The sequence below is a fragment of the Bombus pyrosoma genome, linkage group LG7 (genome assembly GCF_014825855.1).
Source record: "Bombus pyrosoma isolate SC7728 linkage group LG7, ASM1482585v1, whole genome shotgun sequence".
NCBI classification, from domain to species: Eukaryota; Metazoa; Arthropoda; class Insecta; order Hymenoptera; family Apidae; genus Bombus; species Bombus pyrosoma.
The window spans coordinates 7264124-7286881 of record NC_057776.1 but is presented as its reverse complement, the minus strand read 5'-3'; the positions used below and the strand labels follow the sequence as shown (position 1 = coordinate 7286881).

Sequence of the window (22758 nt, the reverse complement as noted above, 5' to 3'; positions counted from 1 at the left end):
TTGAACAAATAAGGCTATGTTTATAAATATATCATAACTTAATAATTACATACTTTATTAACACTGTATGTTGTACGTAAAGCTAAAGTATATATATATATATATTGTAAATCTAGTATAAAGCTTTGGAAGTAAATAACTGATTGGTTATTTTAATATTTGTTATAACCTTTTTCTTTTGGTAAACATATATTTGTAGATTAAATATGTTTCGCACTTATAATTTTATTTTTATACATGAGACTTATTTTGTAACATGAAATCTTAATATTGATAAAACTATTTAAATACTAATTTTATATACATGAGAAGGCGCGAAAATTTTGGTCACTTCTTCGACATTTAAATATTTTCGGAAGATTTAAGAATTACGTTCAACTGGATTTAAATTACTTAATAATTTAATAAGTGTTTATTTAATCAATTTACGAATAATAAATTGTAAAAAATATAACATTATTTATGAACAAAATAACAAATTATAATCGTTTAAATTCTCATAAGGAAGGGAAATAAATCTACCAGTCGATGTTGAATCGTCTTTGTCGACCAAGTAATTAATATTTTTATGTGAAAGGTACAACATGAACTTAAGCTAATGTATGTAGAAAAGTAGCTGTGTGTTAATTAGTGTATTATGTATGTTAATTTCATTTTTTTGCTATAATAATAACTGAAATTGACAAGCGACTATTGCAATCTCTCCAGCATGAAGATAGATATTCATCCATTAACAAACAATCCTACAGCAGCTTGGCGTGAACTGTCACAGCAGCAAAAAGTGATTAAAATAAATACCAAACTTCCAACAACTGAAGCAGCAAATGATAAAGTAAAAAGTTCAAATTACTTGTCATCATTTTTATTACAACCATCCGTTGAATCTAACCTATAATAGCCAATATACAAAACTCGTATGGTATTATAATACTGAGGGTAAAAAAACAATTTATTGTGGTATTTCATTATATTTTAGCTCCGTGTTGTTTGTATGAGTGATACTCATTCATTAACACCATTCATAAAATTCGATATACCCATGGGAGATGTGTTTATACATGCTGGAGATTTTACAAAATGTGGTAGTTTACAAGAAGTCATAGAATTTAATAATTGGATTGGTAATGTTAAACAAAAAAGCTCATTTTTTTAGTTTGATAGTATTAGTTGATAATAATCATTTTGTTGTAGGTAATTTGCCACACAAAAATAAAATTGTTATAGCTGGTAATCATGAACTTAGCTTTGATCCCACATTTACTCATCCCTTTTCTTTACAAACCAGTGGAAATCGTCAAAAACATACAGGGACCAGTATTCTTGACAATATACCTACATTAGGAATGTCTAAGGATACTCTTGCAGAAGCAATACAGACTGCGAACGTTAAAGAATATTTGACGAATTGCACTTATTTAGAAGATTCAGAAACTGTAATACATGGAATAAAAATATATGGTACCCCATGGTAAGTATTTATTTCTGTATTATAGAGACATTTTATATATCATAGTTTCCTAATACATTTTTTCTATACTTTAGGCAACCAGAATTTTATAAGTGGGCATTTAATGTACCTCGTGGAGAAGCATGCCTTTCAAAGTGGGAAATGATACCATCAGACACAGATATTCTTGTAACACACACACCTCCTGTAGGTCATGGGGATTTATGTTGTAGTGGCGTAAGAGCTGGATGTGTTGAGTTACTTTCTACAGTTCAAAATAGAGTTAAACCAAAGTATCATGTTTTTGGTCATATACACGAAGGTACAAAATAAAAGTTTTTTTTATTCCAAATGAATTACATGCTTATAATTTTTAGGGTATGGCATCTCATCTGATGGGAAAATCATATATGTAAATGCATCAACGTGTGATTTAAATTATTTACCAAGTAATCCACCAGTAGTCTTTGATATAACATTACCACCTGAACATTGTAAATCATAAACAAAATTAAAAAGTATAACGATAAATTTCGTCACGTTTCTTATGTACAAACGTATACAAATTTTAATTTATTTATTCGTATATTTCTATAAATTTTTTGTATTACAATCTTATCTAAGAAAATGAAAATTACAAGGCAGATGTAAAAAAAATTATGATTTTAAAATAGTATCATTCACTTGAACATATTAAAAAATTGTTGAAAGTAATATTTAGCATACATTTTTTACAAATATAAAAATTTTATAATAATGATATCTTTATTTACACACAATAACATGTAAATAGAACAGTTTTGTACTTAGATAAAGTTTTAATTTATATTATTTTAAGAAATTATGTCACAAATGTATGTCTAAACAAATTATAAAAGCCTTGCGTATTATGTATTTTGAATATAGAAATTACATAATCTCATCATCATAAATTGTTGCACATAATACTATAAATTAAGTTACACATTAAATCAGATATTTCTATCATATTGAAGTGTATATAAAATCTTAGTCATATCAACAAAATATTTGGTATTGTAGTTAAGAAATATATCATGAATAACTTCTTTACAATCGACTGTTACAATTTCAATTACAATATAACGAACAATATTTATTAGTTGTATTCCGTTCAATAGTGTATAATAATATCCGAGTATTATAATGCAACTTATATACCGTAGGTCAATATGTTATAATTAATAACGAAAATTAAACAAATCAACTTGATATTTAATTAGTGAACCAGTTAGATTTTATACATAATATAACTTTTGAAAAATAAAATGTTTCTAAATATTTAATCAATATATTCAAAATATTAATAGTAAATTAATAGTAAAATGATCATGTACATAATTTTTCTATTATAGTAATAAAAAATTAAAATTGCATTTTTGAAAGATATTTATTATAATATTCAATTCATCAACAGGTAGCATCTTTTACTGAATTAAGAAAAATTTGCATGTAAACATTGCTGTATTTATATTGATCTATATCTTTGTATCATATTGATACAAAGCTAATTATAAAATCACTTTCCTCTATTAAATGAGGCAATCATTTTTTCCGGTAATAGAAATATGCTCATATAAATAGTGACTTGTTCATTAATTTTTAAAGACTGTAGTAGTAAAAGATACTTGAAAAAAATACAATGTCTTTTTGACATCATTTTTCTATTGTATACAACATAGTACACAGTGTATTAGAATATTATAATACATCGTACTAAAGCTGTAAAAGATAATTATTCTGACGTGCTTATCAGTTGATAAATTGTACATACATATTGCAAATTTTTACATGTCTGTAAAAAATGAGATATGCCTCTACGGCGTAATTAATTATATATATATATATATATATATATTTATATATTTAATTATTTATTTATATGTATATCGTATAAATGGCTACTTGCACTCGTTACGATACTCTTTGTCCTCATACAGTTTTACACAACTGTCAGGATCATTACGTCATTTCTTAATGCAATAACAAATTATACAATTTAAGTTAAACAATATAATAGCTATATGTCCTAAATGGAAAAATGATGTATTCTGCATATTAAGTGACAATCTAGCGAAAATTTAATTATTTTTAAGCAATTTTACTCTGTAACTTCTTTTTGTATATATTACTTATTAACTTATATTTTTTTTTTTCGAAATGGACAATATAGTACGTTTTAGTTATTTAATGTTTACACATGTCTATCGAAAAAAAATATGTATAGTTACCAAATTAAAAACGGGATATTGGTGCTTATCCCAAGTTGCTTTTATAGGCAAATTAGTTTAAACTAAACTAAGAATAACAGTAAACGGATGTAAAAAGATTACATTCTTCTTACATAGTTTGAAAGAGTATATTATCAGGAAGATTTTTATCTAATACGGTACATTTGAAAACAGGTACGATACAGATTCACCGTTATGAGTCCGCCTTACAGCCTCAGCGAACATCATTGATACATCGATACACTAAAATATACCAATACAAGAATCAAATATACAAATATATAAATATGTTAAATATATATCATAATTATTCATCTACCTGTATCTTTGGGCAATCCTGCATATGACCATCTTGAGGAATTGTATTTGTTACTACCACAGCTTCAAAACATGCATTGTTAATTCTACTAATTGCTGGGCCACTGAAAATTCCATGTGTTAAAATGGCATATACTTTTGTTGCTCCAGCTTCTAAAAGCTTTTCTGCTGCATGACAAATAGTGCCACAAGTGTCGGCCATGTCGTCTACTAGAATAGCAACTCTGTCTTTTACATCTCCAACTAATACCATACTAGCAACTTCATTCGCCTTTTTCCTTTCTTTATGTATAAGAGCAAATTCAACATTTAATCGATCAGCAATAGATGTTACCCTGTTGAGATAATCTTCCTATAACATATTTGCTTTAGATTAATGCTAATTTTAAATTTTACCTTTTAGCACCACCAGCATCTGGAGAAACAATGATGCTGTTTCGCCATTCTATAATGTTTTCTTTAATCCATTTCAAAACAGCTGGTTCAGCAAATAAGTTGTCAACTGGAATGTCAAAAAATCCTTGTATTTGACTAGCATGCAAATCCATTGTAATAATGTGATCAGCTCCTGCTACTGACAACATATTTGCTACTAATTTTGCTGAAATAGGCGCACGACTCTGAAAAAAGAAGATAAAATCTAATTTTATCTTATGAAATTGCATGAATCTCTGAAGTCCATTTGCAACTGGAAATATCCTGCAATTTGAAAATATTGCCATTAAAATTTTCGAGACCTTTTAGAAAGCATTTTATAAGGTCAATAAATGAAGGAGTATATAATTCAAAATATATTTTTATAAAAGATATGTTATACAATAGAAGATTCTTTCTTTGGAGGGGACAAAATATGAATACAATGGCTATGTATTGAGATATTCGTTAAAAATATATTGTATGTGTGTACATACAGATAAAAACGAAAACAATATGTTGCAAATGCATCCCAGTTAGATTCAACAGGAAAATGTAAGTAAAGCAAAATTCAAACTTATAAATTACAATACAGAACACAGTGCATTCTGATACCTTAATTTTTTATGAAAACATTTAAGGACATTTGGGAAAATAAAATAAAGTTATAGAACTCCGCAGTTGTGACCAAAATATATAATTAATATATTGATGTACCATTGATATTATAATAAGAAACAGTGAAATTCTTTAAACAAACACAAATGCATTGTGTTCAAAAAGGTAATAATGATAAAATTATCTTAATAAACTTATCTGTAATAAATATGTTTCAAAGAAGCTAATTGATGTTAATATTTAAAAAATAATATCTGTTTGCAAATCATTTTATTGGCATAACATTCTATTGCCTAAATAACACAATCACAATTTTATCTTGTCAAAGCACTATTTCATTAAGAAGATAGGCATTTCATGATTAGTAGTATACTTGGACAACAACATATTTAGCAACATAATAATTAGTACCCATATAACATACAAGTGTGTATCCCATTATGTGTATGTAGATTATTAAAAATGTATGTAGAATGCTATTATATTAATATTTTGCCCTCTCATACAGGTATCAATATGCTATGACCAAATAGTTCATTCATTCATTCATTCATGGGGATACCATTGTGCTATATAGCAATAAATATAAGTTTTGTTAGTCCTACAAAGAAAATTTTGTAAAAAACTAAGAATGATATAACAACTCAAATTGTTCATCGAGTTATAATTACAAACATTACACTCGACAAACGTTACAATCTTGTTGTTCTTATACTCACTGTAGAGAGGTCGGGCACAAAATCCTGAAAATACCCAACTATTCAGAAATTTATGTAAAAGTAAAATGAATTTTTGACAAGAATTATTTTAATAATAATATTTCTTCCTCATTACAATCTATTGTATTTGGAGATTACTTATCAAAGACTACATTTTGATAACAATAATAATTGTGTTATTTTAATTAAATCTTCATTAAACCAATATGCTTCCATTGTGCTTATTTCTTTTTAAAATGTTGTGGTGACTTGTTATTAACATCTTAAAAAGGATAACAGTAAATTTATTAAAATATTTAAATTTAAAATATTTATTAAAATAAATTGCATTCAGTAGACAATGATGGTAAATATTATAGTATGAATGCGCAGGAGGCCCCCCTCGATGAATTGTGATATTAATTTTGCAATATTCATGTGGGTTATCTAACTTCTGATAACCTTCTGATAATTACTAAACACGCAGCTTCATTTACAATATATTTGTTGTTTACAGCTTTGTTAATTACTTATTGCAAAATTATATGAAATTTTGTTTCATTAATATGTGCCACTTTGTAAAATGTAATGTTACAAATATATTTAATATAATATATATATATTAAAATACTTGTACTTCTGAGAAATTAATTCATGCAAGAAGAATATGAGACTTAAGTATTTGCATTAAACAATGCATATATCATTATTCCCTAGTATTTCATATCTTCAAGCAACCCCATAAAATGTATAAGATGAATGATTAATACTTTTTAACATTATATATAACCCTTGATTTGTTGCATGCATACTATGTTATATATTTATATATGGAAAGAAATTTGCTAAACAGTGAACATACATATAGTTCCAGTGCATTGTTTCTTTAAATATGAAATATTGCATGTATATTTACATGCAATGAATATCTAAATAAAATATTTAAAGTGTTTAGACAATATATCTAAAACTTTAAATCATTCCCTTGTAGAATATGTCAAAATTAAATATCAGTATTAATTTATATTAGTTATGATTTTGCAGAAATAAATATAATATAGTAAATAATGTAATCCTGCTAAACAAGACTACTATTTGGTATGATTCAATGATGTAAGCCAAAATATTATAAATATGTATATTTTGTATGATGATGAAAACTCATGTTTTGCGTTCCAAAAGTGATATTACTCCACTGGCCTGTTGCAAAGCTATTAAAAGTGAATAGAGCAAAAAAAGACCGCTACAAGTTACCCTGAATTTCCACTCGTTTGACTTCATGATAATTTGTTTCTTAGAATTTCTGTTGTCACGTCCATCACCACCCTGTGAAGATATCATATAAAAAAAAATTAACTTTTTCTTTAGCAAGCCATATTTTCCTTATTATGGGGGTCAAACTTTTCAGTATTCATAATTACAGAAGATATAAAATAGACAATTTTGATTAAAACCACAACTTATTATATAAATTATTTGAAATATGTATATAATGTTATTAATATGTCAGAAGTGTTTAAGAGAAATAAGCACATAATAAATAATTATTTGAATAAAAATATATATACATGGCTAAATTAGGAATGTAACTATTATATTATTTTATAAAAATTATAAGCATAGCATTCTTCTCCCTACATCCACTTTATTTGCATGTGCAAAGCAATGTAATCATATTAATTGATAACATAAATCAACAAGATGACTATTATGTACCTAGAATACTAGATTCACTAGTTATAAGTTATTTTGTTATATAAGTGTTTTATATTTACACCTTTTTTATATGTTTCATTTAAGGTAATTATTAATTGATTTTACTAATTTCCTTACATATAAATATGCATTAATATGCAAATAGGTACTTATAGATAAGTCTACGGTTGGATAGTCAATAATGACAAGACAAACAAGTATCACAATACAGTGTAAATTAAATTTACCATCATACATTATACATCATATGTAATCTAAACAAACAAAATGTTTTGGTATAAGATTTCCACAAATATGTTTGTAAAATATAAACAGTACATACATTTATCTTATAAGATATACCACATAATAGTAATAAAATTATAAGGCAATATAAGTAATTTAAATGAATTAAACTTTATTGATTATTTCAAAATATTATCAGTTCTTTGTATTTTACTAAATTTCTATGCATAATACTATAATAGGTAAAAAAATAAAACACATTATCTTATCAATGTGTCCTACCTTATCCTTCTTATCTTGTCTTGCATACGGGAAACAAGGAATTACAGCAGTTACTCGAGATGCAGAAGCGATTTTACATGCATTGATCATAATCAATAATTCCATCAAGTTGTCATTTACTTCTCCACTTCCACTTTGCACAATGTATACATCTTCTCCACGAACAGATTCTCCTATTTCCACGCTAATAAAAGCATGAACGAAACAAATATAATTAATATCATATTAGTGAAACATATTATATATAAACACATATAAATATAAATTTGTGCTATATATTAGCAGACTTACATACAAATTTAGAGATATTGTTGTTTACCTTTTATTCTTAATATACCAACAAATCAGAGTTACAATTGTTCTCTAACATATGCAAGCATAAAAGTAAAATCTATATAGTTTACTTATTTTAGACTACATACTTGATTTCTTTCATTCTTAAAATTATTCCAATTAAAAAATTGTATACTTTATGGTAAAAACCGAATATGTATAAGTACTAACATAGCAAAAAAATGTATTTATCATATGTTTATACGCAAGTTAAAATACTCTATAGAATTATATACTAGTATTTGTAAAAGTATACATTAATGTCAAAAATCATTAGAATGCGTATTAATAATTGTACTAGTTGACCTTCAAGTTAAACATCGCGGCTTGGTAGTATACTAGAAAACCGGCCTTGCGCGACAGGGTTGTTTGTACTCTGGTAGGGTTGATGAATTAACGAGTACATATATGGAAATGGCAATACAAGAGTGATAAAAATATTCTGCGCCTTATGGAACGATATACCGGAAAGGAGGAATTTCAATAAGATTTTAAATGACACGTGGTCGGAACTTGAGTTTAATCCAATGACAATAACGTGGTTATAGCGGTGAATGCAATCATTACCATGTTTCGAGGTTACTAAATTTCTTCGTGACAACTTTTCCAATGTCAATACCGAGTCTGTCAACGATACGTTGAGCCAAATCTGGATGCGATGTGCCACTGAAGACTTTGATGTTTGGCATTCTGCTCTGTAAAAGTCGCCCGCGAGAATTTTCTAAGTTTGCGCGTAACAAACTCTTAGCACGCACTGGCTGGGACACAGGCATCACTAAAACAGAAACCACAAAGAGACTATCCAATCAGAGAACGCTTGTAAAACCGGATGTGATGTTTAATATTATACTCCGCCCATCGAGTGCTGGAGATAACCGCGCAAATGCATTTCTTATCGTCTTTTTCCGTTAAAAAAATAATAGACTGAGGAATATCAACAAGATTATGTTACTGCTTGATGAAAATTATGACATTTTTATAAATGTTATTCGTGACGTATGTTATTATTGCAGTAATCTAACCATACCCATAAGGGACATAATAATAACTAATTTCATAATGTAATAATACTTAAAATTATACATTTTACAAATAATTTAAAGATTTCAACTATATTTTTTGCTTAGTTTTATATCATGTGTAATTCGAAGTAAATGAAGAATTAGTTTAGTTCGTTGGCAAATTTCAATTTATCTCATATGCTAATTTATAATCTCGATAATTAAAATTGTTATTTCTTTACTGCATATTTCTTTTGGTGTAAATATGAAAACATGTGAGACACCTTTTTATGTTTTTATAGAAGATAAAAATAAGTCATAAATAATTGAATTATTATTAAAATTTAAATTTTTCCATAATTTATAAATTGGCGCCATAACGAGCAACGACGTGAACGTAGACAAAATTCAAAAGGGTGAACACGAGCGAGTGACAGTCAACTTTTCTCATCAATGTGGCGCCGGCAGTGATTAAATGATAAATTGGATGTATCCGTGAGCGGAGATTTTAGTATAGAACACGAGTTAGAACGTTCGTTTTTCTAAGTAGAGAGAGAGAGTAAACCCAAATACTAATACCTTAAAGGTTCTGTGCACGTTGACGCATTCAGCGAACTTCGTTAATCTATTCGAATGACGATGACAGTGTACTGACTGTCTCACCGATTCGGAAGCTATGGCGAACATCGCGGCATTGAGAATCCAACGCGAATTTAAAGAGGTTATAAGAAGCGAGGAGGTGAGTGAATAATAGCTTTCCATAATTTTAAAAAGTATTGTTTGTTTTTTACTCCGGATATAATTATTAGAATTGCTAAACAACATCGTACAGTTATGTTATACTATCCCAAAGAAATTTCATGTGTGGCGTGACAAAAATGTGCCGCAATTCATTGGTTGATAAAATCACCGCGAACAAAGCGTAGGCACCTGTTGTATGGTATTCTTAACTGTCATCAGCATTTAAACTCATCGAAATTTACCAATAAAACATTTCTGTTTTGTTGCATTAAAAAATATTTCTATCATATATTTTTGCTTGAGAAAAAAAAAATTATGAATAAATTTTCTATACTTTTTAGATATTTTAATGAACTAATGTGTAACTCCAATTATGCAAAATAATGTATATTTTTGTGTTTAAATATAAGATTAATGATTGACACATGCTTTCATCTATGAAATCTTTTGTTTAAATACGTACCATTTCCCTTAAATTTCTGTGAGCACTGACATATTCGTTTGCGCTTGTGTTGTTCTGAGAGATCCATTCTATGTGTCGAAGAATATTTGTTTTCATTTATCATTTCCACATGTTTATAAAGAGGCAGATTACACCAGAATGTCTCAATCTTTATGTTGTAACAATATGGTAAATTATCACTATAAAATATTACATCAATTCAGTATCAGATGATAATGTCAATAGGTCATTTGGTTATATCTTGCACACAGTTTGGAAGAATTATTTTGTATGTGTCACTGCAATACCATCTTCTGTAGAATATTGTTATTTGATAAAAACTAATATGTTTTGTAATTTGTATAAAAAGTTACATAACTGATTAAGTATTAATATACATTAGACAATTGCAGTATAATAACCCACAATTATGCTTTCATGTTATTGACTTTTGTGTTTTTATTATTCATTTGTTTATAGATCTAAAAAATGTAAGATTAATTTTGTTTCATGCAAATTGTAGCCATATTCACTCATGTAAGTATGTATCTTGTAGAAAAGGTTTAATGGTAATATAAACTGATAATGAAAATATCAGTGCTTTTTAGTAATCTGTCTAAATTTTGTTATAGGTTGCAAAATGTGCAATCAAAGTTGAATTGGTAAATGATAGTTTTACTGAACTAAAAGGTGAGATAGCGGGTCCGCCAGATACACCATATGAGGGAGGTAATTTTGTGCTCGAGATTAAAGTTCCCGAGACATATCCCTTCAATCCTCCTAAAGTAAGCACTTTGTAAGTCAATATGATTAATATATGTTAAAGTAATAATTTTGTATTATTTAATGTTAAGACAAGCTAATATAACCTAAAACATGACAAAGCATTTTCTGAGTTCTTTATTTTATCATATATTTCAATTTTATATTTAAAGTTTCTTTTATACAAATATTTTACAATCATAAGTAAAAAAATTGATTTATATATATTTCTTGGAATTTAGTTATTATATTTCAGTAAGCATATAATTTTTTTATAGGTACGATTCATAACAAAAATATGGCACCCTAATATATCTTCTGTAACAGGTGCTATATGTTTAGATATATTGAAAGACCAGTGGTATGTAATTCTGTTAAATAAGATAAAAAATAATGATTTTTATGTTGCTTGAAATATATTTTTATATTTCTTATACTGATTTTTAGGGCTGCTGCTATGACTTTACGTACGGTACTGCTATCATTACAAGCTTTACTATCTGCAGCAGAACCAGATGATCCACAAGACGCAGTAGTGGCTAGGCAATATAAAGAGCATCCAGAAATGTTTCGTCAAACTGCCAAACATTGGACATATGTATATGCAGGAGGTAAGTGCATATTGTAGAGAATTAATTGTAACATGTAATTGCAATTTTTCTGTAAACACTAAAATTATTTATAGGACCAGCAAAGATGCCTGATTTAGATGATAAAATAAGGCGACTAACAGATATGGGTATTGAGGAACATAATGCAAGAGTTGCTTTATCTTCATACAATTGGGATTTGGAACGTGCCACTGAGCAGCTCTTCAGTTAGTGATAACTGTATAGTTAATCTGTCATATAAAAGCACTGCTCATTTTGTCATTACAAAACTTCTGTAACACCATGCCCAATTACTGATACCATAGCAGTTTCATAATCAAATTCAGCACCTGTAACGACAATATTTCAATGGCAAAAAAATTCACAGGAAATTCATTTCAATAACCTTAAACAATACTCATTTATTTAACGTGTAAAATAGGCATGAAGAAACAGTAATTAATAAAATCTATTAAGTCCAACTTAATAGCACACTTAAAAAAAACTGTATGGAAAGTATGTCATTTTTCATCTTACGTTTATTAAAAGTTTAAAAATGTTATTTAAGCCATAATGCATTTATCATTTTTTTCTGTTTAACAAAAACTTAGTTTTATATGTTAAACATTTATTAAATCTCTTTGTACAAATCACTGTATATTTCTAAATTTATTATTGGGCGTTCCTTTCTCTTTATGTCATTGTATTTGGCGATATATTTTTTGCTTTTCAATGAAAAAATGTTTGCATGAAATAGTACTTAGTAAACTTTTCGTTTTGTTTTTATAAATCAATGTCTACTCTGTATGCTTTATTACATTAAAATGAAAACCACGATTAGTTTATACTTTTATCATTAGATTTTTTGTAGATTTCTTTAAGCCACAAAGAGGTTTATCTATTTAGATCTGATTGTACATTATTGAAATACACACCAACCTATTAGTGTTAAAAGGGATTTGTACAAAAAAATGATAAACATAAATGCTATACTGTTGATATTTAAATTCTGTACATTTTTGGTGAAGGGTTATGTTTCAGTGATTCATAATTTACTATTACTATCGTTTATAAATATTTTTTTACGTATGCATAGTTTTCTGTACTCGAAGCTGGAGATGTACATTCCACATTAAGGATTGCATTTATTACATCATTAAGAATAATGGTACAAAGCAAATTTGATTTTTAAATAAACATAAGGTGAAAGTTAATAATAAAAAGCTATCAGAAATTATGACATTGGTACTTCCATATAACATTGACACTTCCAGCTTATGAAATTTCAAAAACCATTTTAGATTAAAAATATTTAATGAAATTTATAGTTATATTGTTTGTGAAGAATTGCAGATTAAATAATTTAAGACATTAATTATTCTTAAATCTCTAATAAGATAGCAGCCTATGTAGAATATATTTGAAACTTGTTCAAAAGAACTATTTGTATAGCATTATATGTGTTATCCTCTACAAGTTACATAGATTTTTCTTAATATATTTAAACAATATTGTATTCCTGGCAGTGCTAAAATAAGAATTTTAAATTTTCTTTCACATTTTCTAGTAATTTATGCGGAGGCTGTGTTAGAGGTGTACTAATAGATTATAATACTATTTGGTTTGTTTGATTTATAATCACAGATATAAAAAATTGATTACACATGAGGTATTTTATGAAAATGATTGGTTACAGCAGCTATATAGATTTTAAATGTAATTTAATACTTCAAAAATATCAATAAATAACATTTTTCAATAAAAACAATAGGGATACTTGTACAAAAATTTCCTTATTTTAATATCTTGATTATCTATTGAGTTCAATAAATTTTTATATTATTATTAATTATATTATCTAATAGTATATAAATATATAATTATCTCTAATATTATTATCCTGTTTTGAAATAGTATGCAGGACAACTACTGAAACAGTTTTTAGATTGGTAGAAAAATATTTATATAACAAATATTCATTGTATATATGCACAGCAGTAAACATGTGTATCTTTAAATGGGAAATGGTAACATAAAAATTTTCTTTTAGTATTTTTTGGTAATTCAAGTTGTGTATATGGAAATTTTTGCATTGTCGTTAATAAGAAAATTTATGCTTCATATTTACGAGTTTAGATTTTGTATCATTAATTTTTTTTTGACAACACATAATTTTATATAAAATAATGTTGTTTAAAATTAATGTAAAAACAAATACAATATTATTAGTTATATCATGTATCTATTACATTATAAATGTATGATGTGTATGAAAAAAATATGAGATATTTTTATTTACTTCCATAGTAATGATAGTTATCCATGATTATAAATTCTAACTTTTTTTGAAGAGAGTGTTGCCAAATATAAATTATTACTAACGTCAACTGCACATATATCCACTACAGGATCAGAAACAGGAAGACTATTTACTTGTTTTCCAGTAGATACACTCCATAATGATATACTGGTACTAGATTCTTGGTATGCAGCAACTAATGTATCATTTTCAATATTTAAGTAACATGGTCGAGACAATAACTGTTGAGAATTACCAGCATGGAACGTATGTACTACATTACAAATTGTTGATTCCTCACTGTCTTTTTCAATAGTACATACTATGTGTCGTGCATGAGGCTGTCTAGCATTTGGTCGGGAAGATATTAAAGTATGATTATTCTTTTGATCATAACACACAGATATAAACGGACCTTCAAGGAATATTTGTTTAGGTAAATATTTTGAGTCTTTCTGCTCATAAGCATAGCATGTACTCAAATGGCATGCTATGAATCCACCCCGACTAATACCGCTACCCGGATTAGAAGGTACTGTTGCTAGAGAAACTACTGGTGATCTGTCGCCTGCATTGTCTAAAGTTTCAACAGCACCAGAAGTTTGTCTAATATCAAATTGTGTTATAGATCCATTTTGTGCACCCGCAAAAAATACATTTGAATTATTGCCTGACCAGCAGCAGCTCCACAATGGAGATCCTGTTTGATAAGTATGCAAAATAATGTGATTTTGAATATCCATTAATTTTGCACATTTATCAAAACCAACACTAAGCAGCAATGACTGTTGAGTTGTATTAAATGTAATATCTCTTATAACTTGATTATGTAAAAGAATAAATTGACGTGGTTGAAATTTATCCGAGTCAATTTTTTTAATACCATAACCCGAAAATAACATATTATTTGACTTCTGAGATACAACTAGGAATCCAAACCATGGGTTGTAGTCTAATACACGGCAACCGCCGTCCTTACATATCTCTATAGATCGATCTAAATGGAACTTTTTAATCATATGTTTAGAAATCTTCTGGCAAGAATGAACATTTATTTCTGATTGCTGACTTTCTAGTTCAGAGATCCTATTCCTCATACTAGTAATTTGCTGTTCAAATAACTTTTGTCTTAAAGTATATTTTGAAAGTTCCATTTCTATACGATTTTTTTCAGAACTAACATTATTTAATTGTTCTTTTAATTTATCCAATTCACTGGTATCTATAGACGTTAACTTTTTGGCATACAACATTCTGATATCTTTCACAGCAGCTCTCCTATTACATTGTGGACAACGACGATTGGCACTAGTGCAAGAAGTTTGTAACCATCTTAAAATGCAACTATATCCAAACAAATGTCCACATCGTAAACAACACAAACGATGATCCCCAGAACTAGTCCATAAATCCATGCATATTGGACAAGACTGATCAGAATCAACATCAGATTCATCTAAAGTTGTTTCTTTTGCCTTTTTTGCTTTTGTTTCATTTTCATCATTGTCTTCTAAAATATTACATGCAGTATTATTTTCTAGATAATGTGATATTTATATATTTAATACAACATACATGAAATTTAAAATGAACTTACTTGTATCTTCTGTTTGAGCTTGGATTTCTAAGTCGTCAGCATTATCATTATCAGATTCTTCAGAATGATCTTCTACTACATATTCCATTTGTGCTTCTCCTCCTTCTGCTGTAATATTTTATTAAAATTAGAATGAATAATAATAATAATACAATGAATAATAATTGTACTTTTGTATATACAAATATATATATAAATTCCTTTATTCTTTAATTCATAACATAAAAAGTGAATAATAAGGTTTATATTCTTTATAACATAGAAAATATAAAAATATTTTAATTATTTTTATGTTTAATCACACATATACATGATTTTACTTGATACAACTTATCCTGTTAAGCGTTGTTTATTTGACATGCTGGTAATACTTACCGTAATCCATAACCTCCATTTTATAAAAATCAAAAGCAATCTATCTTTAGGTAAGTATTATAAGTGCTTATTTTACTATAAGCGACTAGAATTTTTCAAAAATAAGAATGTATATATATTTTTCGCAAGAAACATAATAAATCAAATATGGCAATAGGTTTGTTTGTTTACAACAGACATTTCGTGACCTTTCTTGAATGAATATATTACCATAAGAATCAAACATACTAAACGATTCTAAAATCGTATTACTTACAATGTCAAGCAATAAGTGTTTTTTTTTCTAATAATTAATGTCTTAATCTAACATTATTGCTTCCTTAACGTTTTCACCTAATCGTGAAAAATGTCATCCCAATTTTTGTAAGACCGTGTAATGTACTGTTTTTATATCAATAAAATCATGTTATTTACAAATGTTATTTACATCTATCTCAGGAGTAATCATTATTCAATTCCTTCATTACATTAGTTATTACAAACACTTTAATATACAATAAATAAAAAACTTTGTATTTTCCATTCATATCCATGGTGTTGGTAATTTTTCCGACATCTTTAATTTGAAGAAATTTTTCTTTTTTTAAGATTAATGTTTAATTAATATTTTCATTTTGTATTATTTGTCACTATTTGTCATAAATTTAGAACAATTCTGATTTCTTATACATATCTTTTGTCCAAGCACATAGTTAGATGCCTTGGATACAGTTGACAAGTTTAAATTTGTAGCTGTGTAACATAAAAATAAAAGACGTATGCTTCATATTCGTATTTGAAGAAATTGAAGGTTTTTCCGAGTAAGTGTCATATTTTGAGTTTTATTTTACTTTCTCTTACAAAATTATCAAATTTATCCATCGATTGTTACATTAATATACCATGTATTTCAGTTTCGAGATCTATAAAAATTAAACAAAAAAAAGATAATTTCGACCTAAAACTGGAGAAATCGTTCGACGCGATTTGATAGCGATACCGTTTCTTCAGTGAATAAACGAGAGGAAAGGGATCATTGTTCTTGAATCTACTATAGCTGTGTAAAGACCTTGTGTCCTTCAGCGAAGCAACGGTGTTGTATCGAAGGTAAAATAATGAAGGTAAAATATTGGTTAAATTTTTAATGTATATACTTGCAACTTTCTTTAATAACATTGAAGAATCATCTGTTCACGCAGAATGTATTTAATAAAAACAAAATGTTAGATAAATTTAATTACATTTCAAAAATAGACAAATATTTAAAAATACGATTTAATTAATTTAGAAGCGGAGACCGTGTACGTGGAATACATCTCGTTCTCCAAGGAATTCACAGACACCTCCTCGTGCTCGCGAGCTGCTCGATAATTGTCCTGTTAAAACCAAAAGTTTTCATGATTTGAAACGTTTGAAAAGAGGTAGCTCAAAATTACAGAAAAAAAGCACAGAATACAGGGAGTCTTCGTTGAAGAGAGATACGTTCAGCTCGTTGGAATCTTTGTTTGATCTGAAAAAGCCTCTAAATCTACCGGACATATGCTCTTTGGCAATCGAGTATCATCAAGAGGGTCACCTGCTACCTTTTAAATCAAGAAATTCCAAGCACTCTAAAACCCTCGTAGAATCTTTATTTCTGCAACAAGTGGATCTTGAACCACACATTCTTGACCGGGTGTGATTTTGGTATTATTTGTATTCAAATTATGCAACAGTTAATAAGTAACTCCTTAGTATATGCACTAGTATTTGAAAATGAAAATGGATAGATTGTTGTAAGCTAATTTAAAATAATTTGGATAGACTTACGGAATCGATGATTATAATGATAAATCGGAGGAGATTAAACAAAAATCAAATTTTGAACCACTAAAATTAGAGGAAATCGGCAATTCTGATCAAGCAGGAAGCGATCCACAGAAAAAGTATAAAATTATTTAGTTCTCGAGAACATTTTGTTAACGTTGAATTGTCTGATAATAAATGTATTCAATTATGAAGCATGGCCGAAGAAGAAAACGTTGACGAAGCTCTTCAAGATGAAGCGGAAGAATCAAAAGAGGAAGAAGAACCAATAGAAGAAGAAGAACCACAAAAGGAAGAGGAAGAAGGAACAGAATCTGTAGCAAAATCGGTATCAAGACCGGTATCAAGAATTGATACGGAAGAACTGCCTCCACCGTATCCGCTTCCTGCCGGTCTCGGTGAAGGTATGATATCGTAAATTCAGGAAAAAGGTATAAAAAGTGCAGTAAGATAATAAAAAAAATGTGTAAGTATAATCAATTTATGTATTGCTTAGGTGTGCCAATTAAACCTGGTGGACGACATGAATCGATATTGAGTTCATCTCCGTTAACTGATAGCGTTGTACTGTTGGAAATGAAGAAGGCGGATGAACGTTGCGTCGTTCTTGCAAGAGAAATTGATCAGCTAAAGGAAGAAATAGCTGCACTTACAACTGTAATAGTTCTGGAAATAATAAGCTAATGAAATTTGAAATTCGAAACATCGAACATCAAGATTTAAAAAGGATTGCTTTGTATTATAGAAAAAAGATTTAACCGATGAAGATACATTAATAATACATGAGAAGCAGGACGAAGTGATGAAAAAACTGGCAGAATTTGAGCAGATAACGCGGAAAATACAACGAGTACTAGGTGTGTCCGATATCTCGAGTACTACTTTTGCTAGGATGTTCAATATGCAACCCATTATGAGACCCACCGCCGTAAGTATTCTTTATCGATCATCGAAGCAAGTAGCGCGGTGAAGTGTATAGGAAAAATAATTTCTAGATCATTACCGAAGAAGAAGAACTTGAAATAGTAAAGGAGAAAATAGATATGGTAGACGAAAAGACAGACATAGAGATAGAAAAGCTTAGAGAACGTTTCGACTTACCTCAAATAGAATATCCAGAAGATAGGTATGTTATATTATTTATTTTCTTTTAGAATACATTTTTAAAATTTGTATTGTTGTTTAACTAGGCTCCCAAGAGTGATTGTTTGCGGAACTACGGAGGATGAAATTCCAAAGATTGTTGTGGCAGATAGTAAAAAGAAAGGAAAAGATAGATGTCTTCAAAATTTAACTGGAAAGTTAACAGAATCGTTAACTATGCAGGAAAAATTGGTATTGGAAAATGCACAGCTTGAAGGTGGCAAGTAAGTTTTATGAAACAACTTCATTTTACACAGCTATGAATGCCATAAATTATCTGTCGTTTCTCGATATATAAAAAAAAAAAAAAAATAGAAAATCGATAAAAAAAATGTGAAAACTAATCAGTCTCCTTAACGACGATTGCATAGATTGTCGCTAATAGAAGCATGTTGACATAAACCATGTGATCTTGTCTTTGTTACAAAAATTAACTTACTGATGTGTTAGATACAAATTGGAAGAAGCATTGCTAGAAAAGGATACCGCCGTTGAAAGTCTTCAGAGGAAGGTATGCGGGTTGCAGGCTGAAATGAGAATAGTTGTGAAGGAAAATGTGGAACTGACACGTCAATTAGCTTGCTTGAATCAGCGAATCACTAGTCCTTGTTGTTACACACCTTGTTGCCCAGGTGGAATTTCGTCCGAAGTGTCAAGTCCGTCTCCTCTACGTTCGATTTCGTACACCACTACGTTACAGCAAGACGACGATTATTGTCGGTGCAAGTGTTGTCTTCAACCTCAAATCGCCGATACTTTGTCACCAATCGCAAATACTGTATGCGGTTTGTATCCCAACAACAAAGTTTTTAAGATTTTCTCTTGTATAATTCTTCTAAAATTTAATATTAAAAATGAAATTTAACATGTGTTTCAGTGAGGCCGAATCATACATATTTACCTAGCGGAGGTGAGCTATGTCTATTATAATAAAAGAAAGTACTTTGTGTATTGAAAATTAATAAATATTATTATTTTAGATTCACCGAGACTCGCGGGTGGTGCGTCAATAACAGGAGCTTGCATTACAAGTGATTCTTCTTCGCAAATCGATATGTGTTGTCGAAGTCCTGCCGCGGTTAAAACACTGTGTACAGGACCACCACCTCCTCCAAGAGGATCTTGCCCCGCAGAAATAGAAAACAAACTTGCGGCCTATGGGAACAGTACCAAACAGCTAGTACATCTTCGAAATATGCTGCAAGTTTGGTTTAATTTCTATGTTTATTTATTTGTATGTTTTATAGGAACAACAATTGGGTACCATGGAATGCGAAGTACGTAATATGCAGATAGAGCTTGCTAATGTTCAACGAGAACGTCAACAATTGGAACAACAACGCAAGTTGCTGAAATGTACTGGCCCTTGTGCGCCTTGTGGTTGTTGTCCTCCTCCACCTTTGGGTATGCAGCAGCCACCAAGCGCGACTCCTTATGTACCGTGTTCGGCTCCAATTACACAATCGCCTTCTATACCTCTTCCTAAGGTATCTATTCAATATTTCGATTAACTTGATTGTAAAGATTGGTAAACGTTCAAAGATAAAATGTCGTATGCCGATAAAATTGTTGAAATGTCATAAATAATTTTCCACGAAATAAATATATTTTTCGAAAAGTTTCAGATATTTTATTTTCATTAAGTGTGATATATTACATAACATATAAGATCGTTTTTCGTCGTACGTAGATACCACCTGCTCCTTCTGCAACCTGTACTGGTCCTTGCATAAACGCTCCTATGGTAAGATTGAACTTCAGAAAAAGATTTAACATGAACTAAAGCAGCTATTTAAAAAAAGGGCGCTAGCACGTGTCCTCAGCAACAGTTACGTGACCTACGCGAACAATATGCACGTCTACAAGATGATTACAAAAACAAATTATGCGAGGTTTCGTGTTTAAGAACAGATGCTGACAAGTTGAAACAACAAACGCGTGAATCTATCGAAGAGAAAGAAAAGTTGGAAATCAAACTTATAGACACTCAAGAACGATTGAAGACAATGGAAGCTGAGAAAGAAAAATACGAAGGTGATTATTTGGAATGCTCTTCAATTTCGGTGTTTTATATTATAACAATATAATTAATTTAAAACTAGGTTTTAAGGAACAGATGGTTGAGCAAGAGCAAACTTTGATCGTCTTCAAGCAACGTTTCCGAGAAGCCCAAGATGAACTTGAAGAATTACGATCCTTGATTCAAGATCAAGCTGCTCAGTTGGAGGACTATCGAAACAAATATTTACAGGTTCCTTTTTTATTTCCTTTAAAAACGTTGTTATAGGTAAGTATAAAAGTAGCTGTGTAAAAACAGGCACAACAACAAGTGGAAGAACAACGGCGACAACTTGATCTAATGGAAATGGATAACGCACGGATGAATGAAAATGTCACCTTAGAAATAGGAAGAGTGAAAGTACGTAAATATTTACGTGTACATGATTATCTTGATACATTTTACTATCTTTCGAATAGAATCAGTTCCAAGAGAAACTCGCAGAACTTGCGCCGTTGCCGGATATTCTAAAACAAACGCAAGTGAAACTACAGGAAGCGCAACAGATGCGTTTGGTTGCAGAACGCAACTGCGAGGATCTTTCACGGGAAGTTATAGGTTGCAAAGATAAAATTCAAACATTGCAAAATCAATTGGACGTTTTGCGTAGCGAATATCAAGCACTGCAGGTTAATGTTTTCACATTTTCTTACCAGTTCTGGTCTTGTAAAAAACGGTAAGTTTGTAAACAATATATGTATTCAGGATGAAAGAGGTCACGGTTCGGGACGATTCGATGAATTAGAAAGGAGAAATACTGAATTACGACATGAGAACGAACGTATGAAAAATACGCTTGCAAGATTTGAAGAGCACGAAGCACAATTGCAGAAACGCATCGATGAAAAAATGCACGAAGTTACACAGTTGACAGCAATGCTTGAACAGGTATTATTATTTATTATATTATTGTATATTTCAATGAAAAATGTATAGTAATTCTAATGAATATTAAAGATTCGAGAAGATTCTGCGAGACAAGTAGCAAGAACGAAAGAAAGATGTGAAACTGTAAGGAGATCGATGCAAAGCCAAATTGCGGAAATGGAACGACAATTGGCTCAGTGTAGAGCTACCGCAAGAGCTGCACAGAAAGATAGAGATGAAGTAATTTATCGTTCAAAAAGCTGACATTCCTTTCTAGACATTAATTTAACTTATCTATAGTAACTTATTTATTGCTTTATTCCTCTTAGATTAGACAGAAAATGCAGGGTCAGATAAACAACTTAAACGAGGCGTTTGAGCAAGCTCAAGGTCGGATAAGATCATTACAAGGTCACGTAAATTATTTGAAAACATCTTACACTAATATCTTTAAGGGACAAGGAGAGATGCCGCCCGGTGTTTTGCCCGGAGAGGCTGGGACAGGATTCGATTCCTGCGACTGCAATTATTAATAGGAAATTAATATATTATCTATATCAATATTTTATTGATATAGAACTGAAATTTTAATGAACTGAAAGTCGTCGCACTGACTTGTTTAAATTACATGTGAAGTATCTGTTTTCATTTCTAGAATGTAAAAAAATTGTCTAGTTTGTATTCGTAAATATATTACAAAATAGTAAAAATTTATACAATGTAAGACTGATGAAATTCACTTATTGTTACATTAATCAATGTCGCAAAAATTGAATCATTATAGTACGAATGACATC

The 22758-nt window shown here is 29.3% G+C and overlaps 5 protein-coding genes across 13 annotated transcripts; 3 read left to right on the top strand and 2 right to left on the bottom strand.

Annotated features, from left to right (window-relative positions):
• Positions 1-165: 165 nt before the first annotated feature.
• On the top strand, positions 166-3896 carry LOC122569337 (metallophosphoesterase domain-containing protein 1). Of its 2 annotated transcripts, none has more exons than XM_043730228.1 (6): positions 166-600; positions 709-832; positions 977-1121; positions 1192-1468; positions 1543-1769; positions 1825-3896. In XM_043730228.1, the coding sequence occupies exons 2-6, from the start codon at positions 710-712 to the stop codon at positions 1950-1952; spliced, it is 900 nt and encodes a 299-aa protein (XP_043586163.1). In that variant the 5' UTR covers positions 166-600; position 709; the 3' UTR covers positions 1953-3896. The 2 variants fall into 2 exon arrangements, with proteins under 2 accessions (XP_043586163.1, XP_043586162.1); XM_043730227.1 differs by having other exon boundaries at positions 200-577.
• Positions 3811-10662, bottom strand: LOC122569336 (ribose-phosphate pyrophosphokinase 1). Of its 4 annotated transcripts, none has more exons than XM_043730223.1 (7): positions 10506-10662; positions 8868-9075; positions 7968-8151; positions 6999-7070; positions 4411-4634; positions 4016-4349; positions 3811-3939 (listed from the first exon to the last, which is right to left on the bottom strand). In XM_043730223.1, the coding sequence occupies exons 1-7, from the start codon at positions 10606-10608 to the stop codon at positions 3847-3849; spliced, it is 1218 nt and encodes a 405-aa protein (XP_043586158.1). In that variant the 5' UTR covers positions 10609-10662; the 3' UTR covers positions 3811-3846. The 4 variants fall into 4 exon arrangements, with proteins under 4 accessions (XP_043586158.1, XP_043586159.1, XP_043586161.1 ...); XM_043730224.1 differs by lacking the exon at positions 6999-7070 and adding an exon at positions 5766-5789; XM_043730226.1 differs by lacking the exon at positions 10506-10662 and adding an exon at positions 9881-10008.
• Positions 9656-12410, top strand: LOC122569338 (ubiquitin-conjugating enzyme E2-22 kDa). 2 transcript variants are annotated; one of them, XM_043730231.1, is made up of 6 exons: positions 9656-10040; positions 10965-11021; positions 11117-11269; positions 11525-11607; positions 11694-11857; positions 11932-12410. In XM_043730231.1, the coding sequence occupies exons 2-6, from the start codon at positions 10995-10997 to the stop codon at positions 12066-12068; spliced, it is 564 nt and encodes a 187-aa protein (XP_043586166.1). In that variant the 5' UTR covers positions 9656-10040; positions 10965-10994; the 3' UTR covers positions 12069-12410. The 2 variants fall into 2 exon arrangements, with proteins under 2 accessions (XP_043586166.1, XP_043586164.1); XM_043730229.1 differs by lacking the exon at positions 10965-11021 and having other exon boundaries at positions 9676-10040.
• Positions 12040-16647, bottom strand: LOC122569334 (E3 ubiquitin-protein ligase RFWD3-like). 4 transcript variants are annotated; one of them, XM_043730221.1, is made up of 3 exons: positions 16535-16647; positions 15733-15840; positions 12040-15645 (listed from the first exon to the last, which is right to left on the bottom strand). In XM_043730221.1, exons 2-3 carry the CDS (start codon positions 15818-15820, stop codon positions 14153-14155), a joined length of 1581 nt encoding a protein of 526 aa, XP_043586156.1. In that variant the 5' UTR covers positions 15821-15840; positions 16535-16647; the 3' UTR covers positions 12040-14152. The 4 variants fall into 4 exon arrangements, with proteins under 4 accessions (XP_043586156.1, XP_043586154.1, XP_043586153.1 ...); XM_043730219.1 differs by lacking the exon at positions 16535-16647 and adding an exon at positions 16364-16520; XM_043730218.1 differs by lacking the exon at positions 16535-16647 and adding an exon at positions 16108-16327.
• Positions 16648-16788: 141 nt separating this feature from the next.
• Positions 16789-22716, top strand: LOC122569341. Its single transcript, XM_043730234.1, has 21 exons — positions 16789-16907; positions 17001-17207; positions 17375-17761; positions 17890-18011; positions 18088-18296; positions 18389-18549; positions 18638-18820; positions 18888-19018; positions 19083-19259; positions 19486-19820; positions 19913-19945; positions 20016-20215; positions 20283-20522; positions 20726-20779; positions 20838-21069; positions 21138-21286; positions 21353-21454; positions 21514-21723; positions 21800-21982; positions 22052-22201; positions 22291-22716. The coding sequence occupies exons 2-21, from the start codon at positions 17202-17204 to the stop codon at positions 22492-22494; spliced, it is 3468 nt and encodes a 1155-aa protein (XP_043586169.1). The 5' UTR covers positions 16789-16907; positions 17001-17201; the 3' UTR covers positions 22495-22716.
• Positions 22717-22758: the final 42 nt, after the last annotated feature.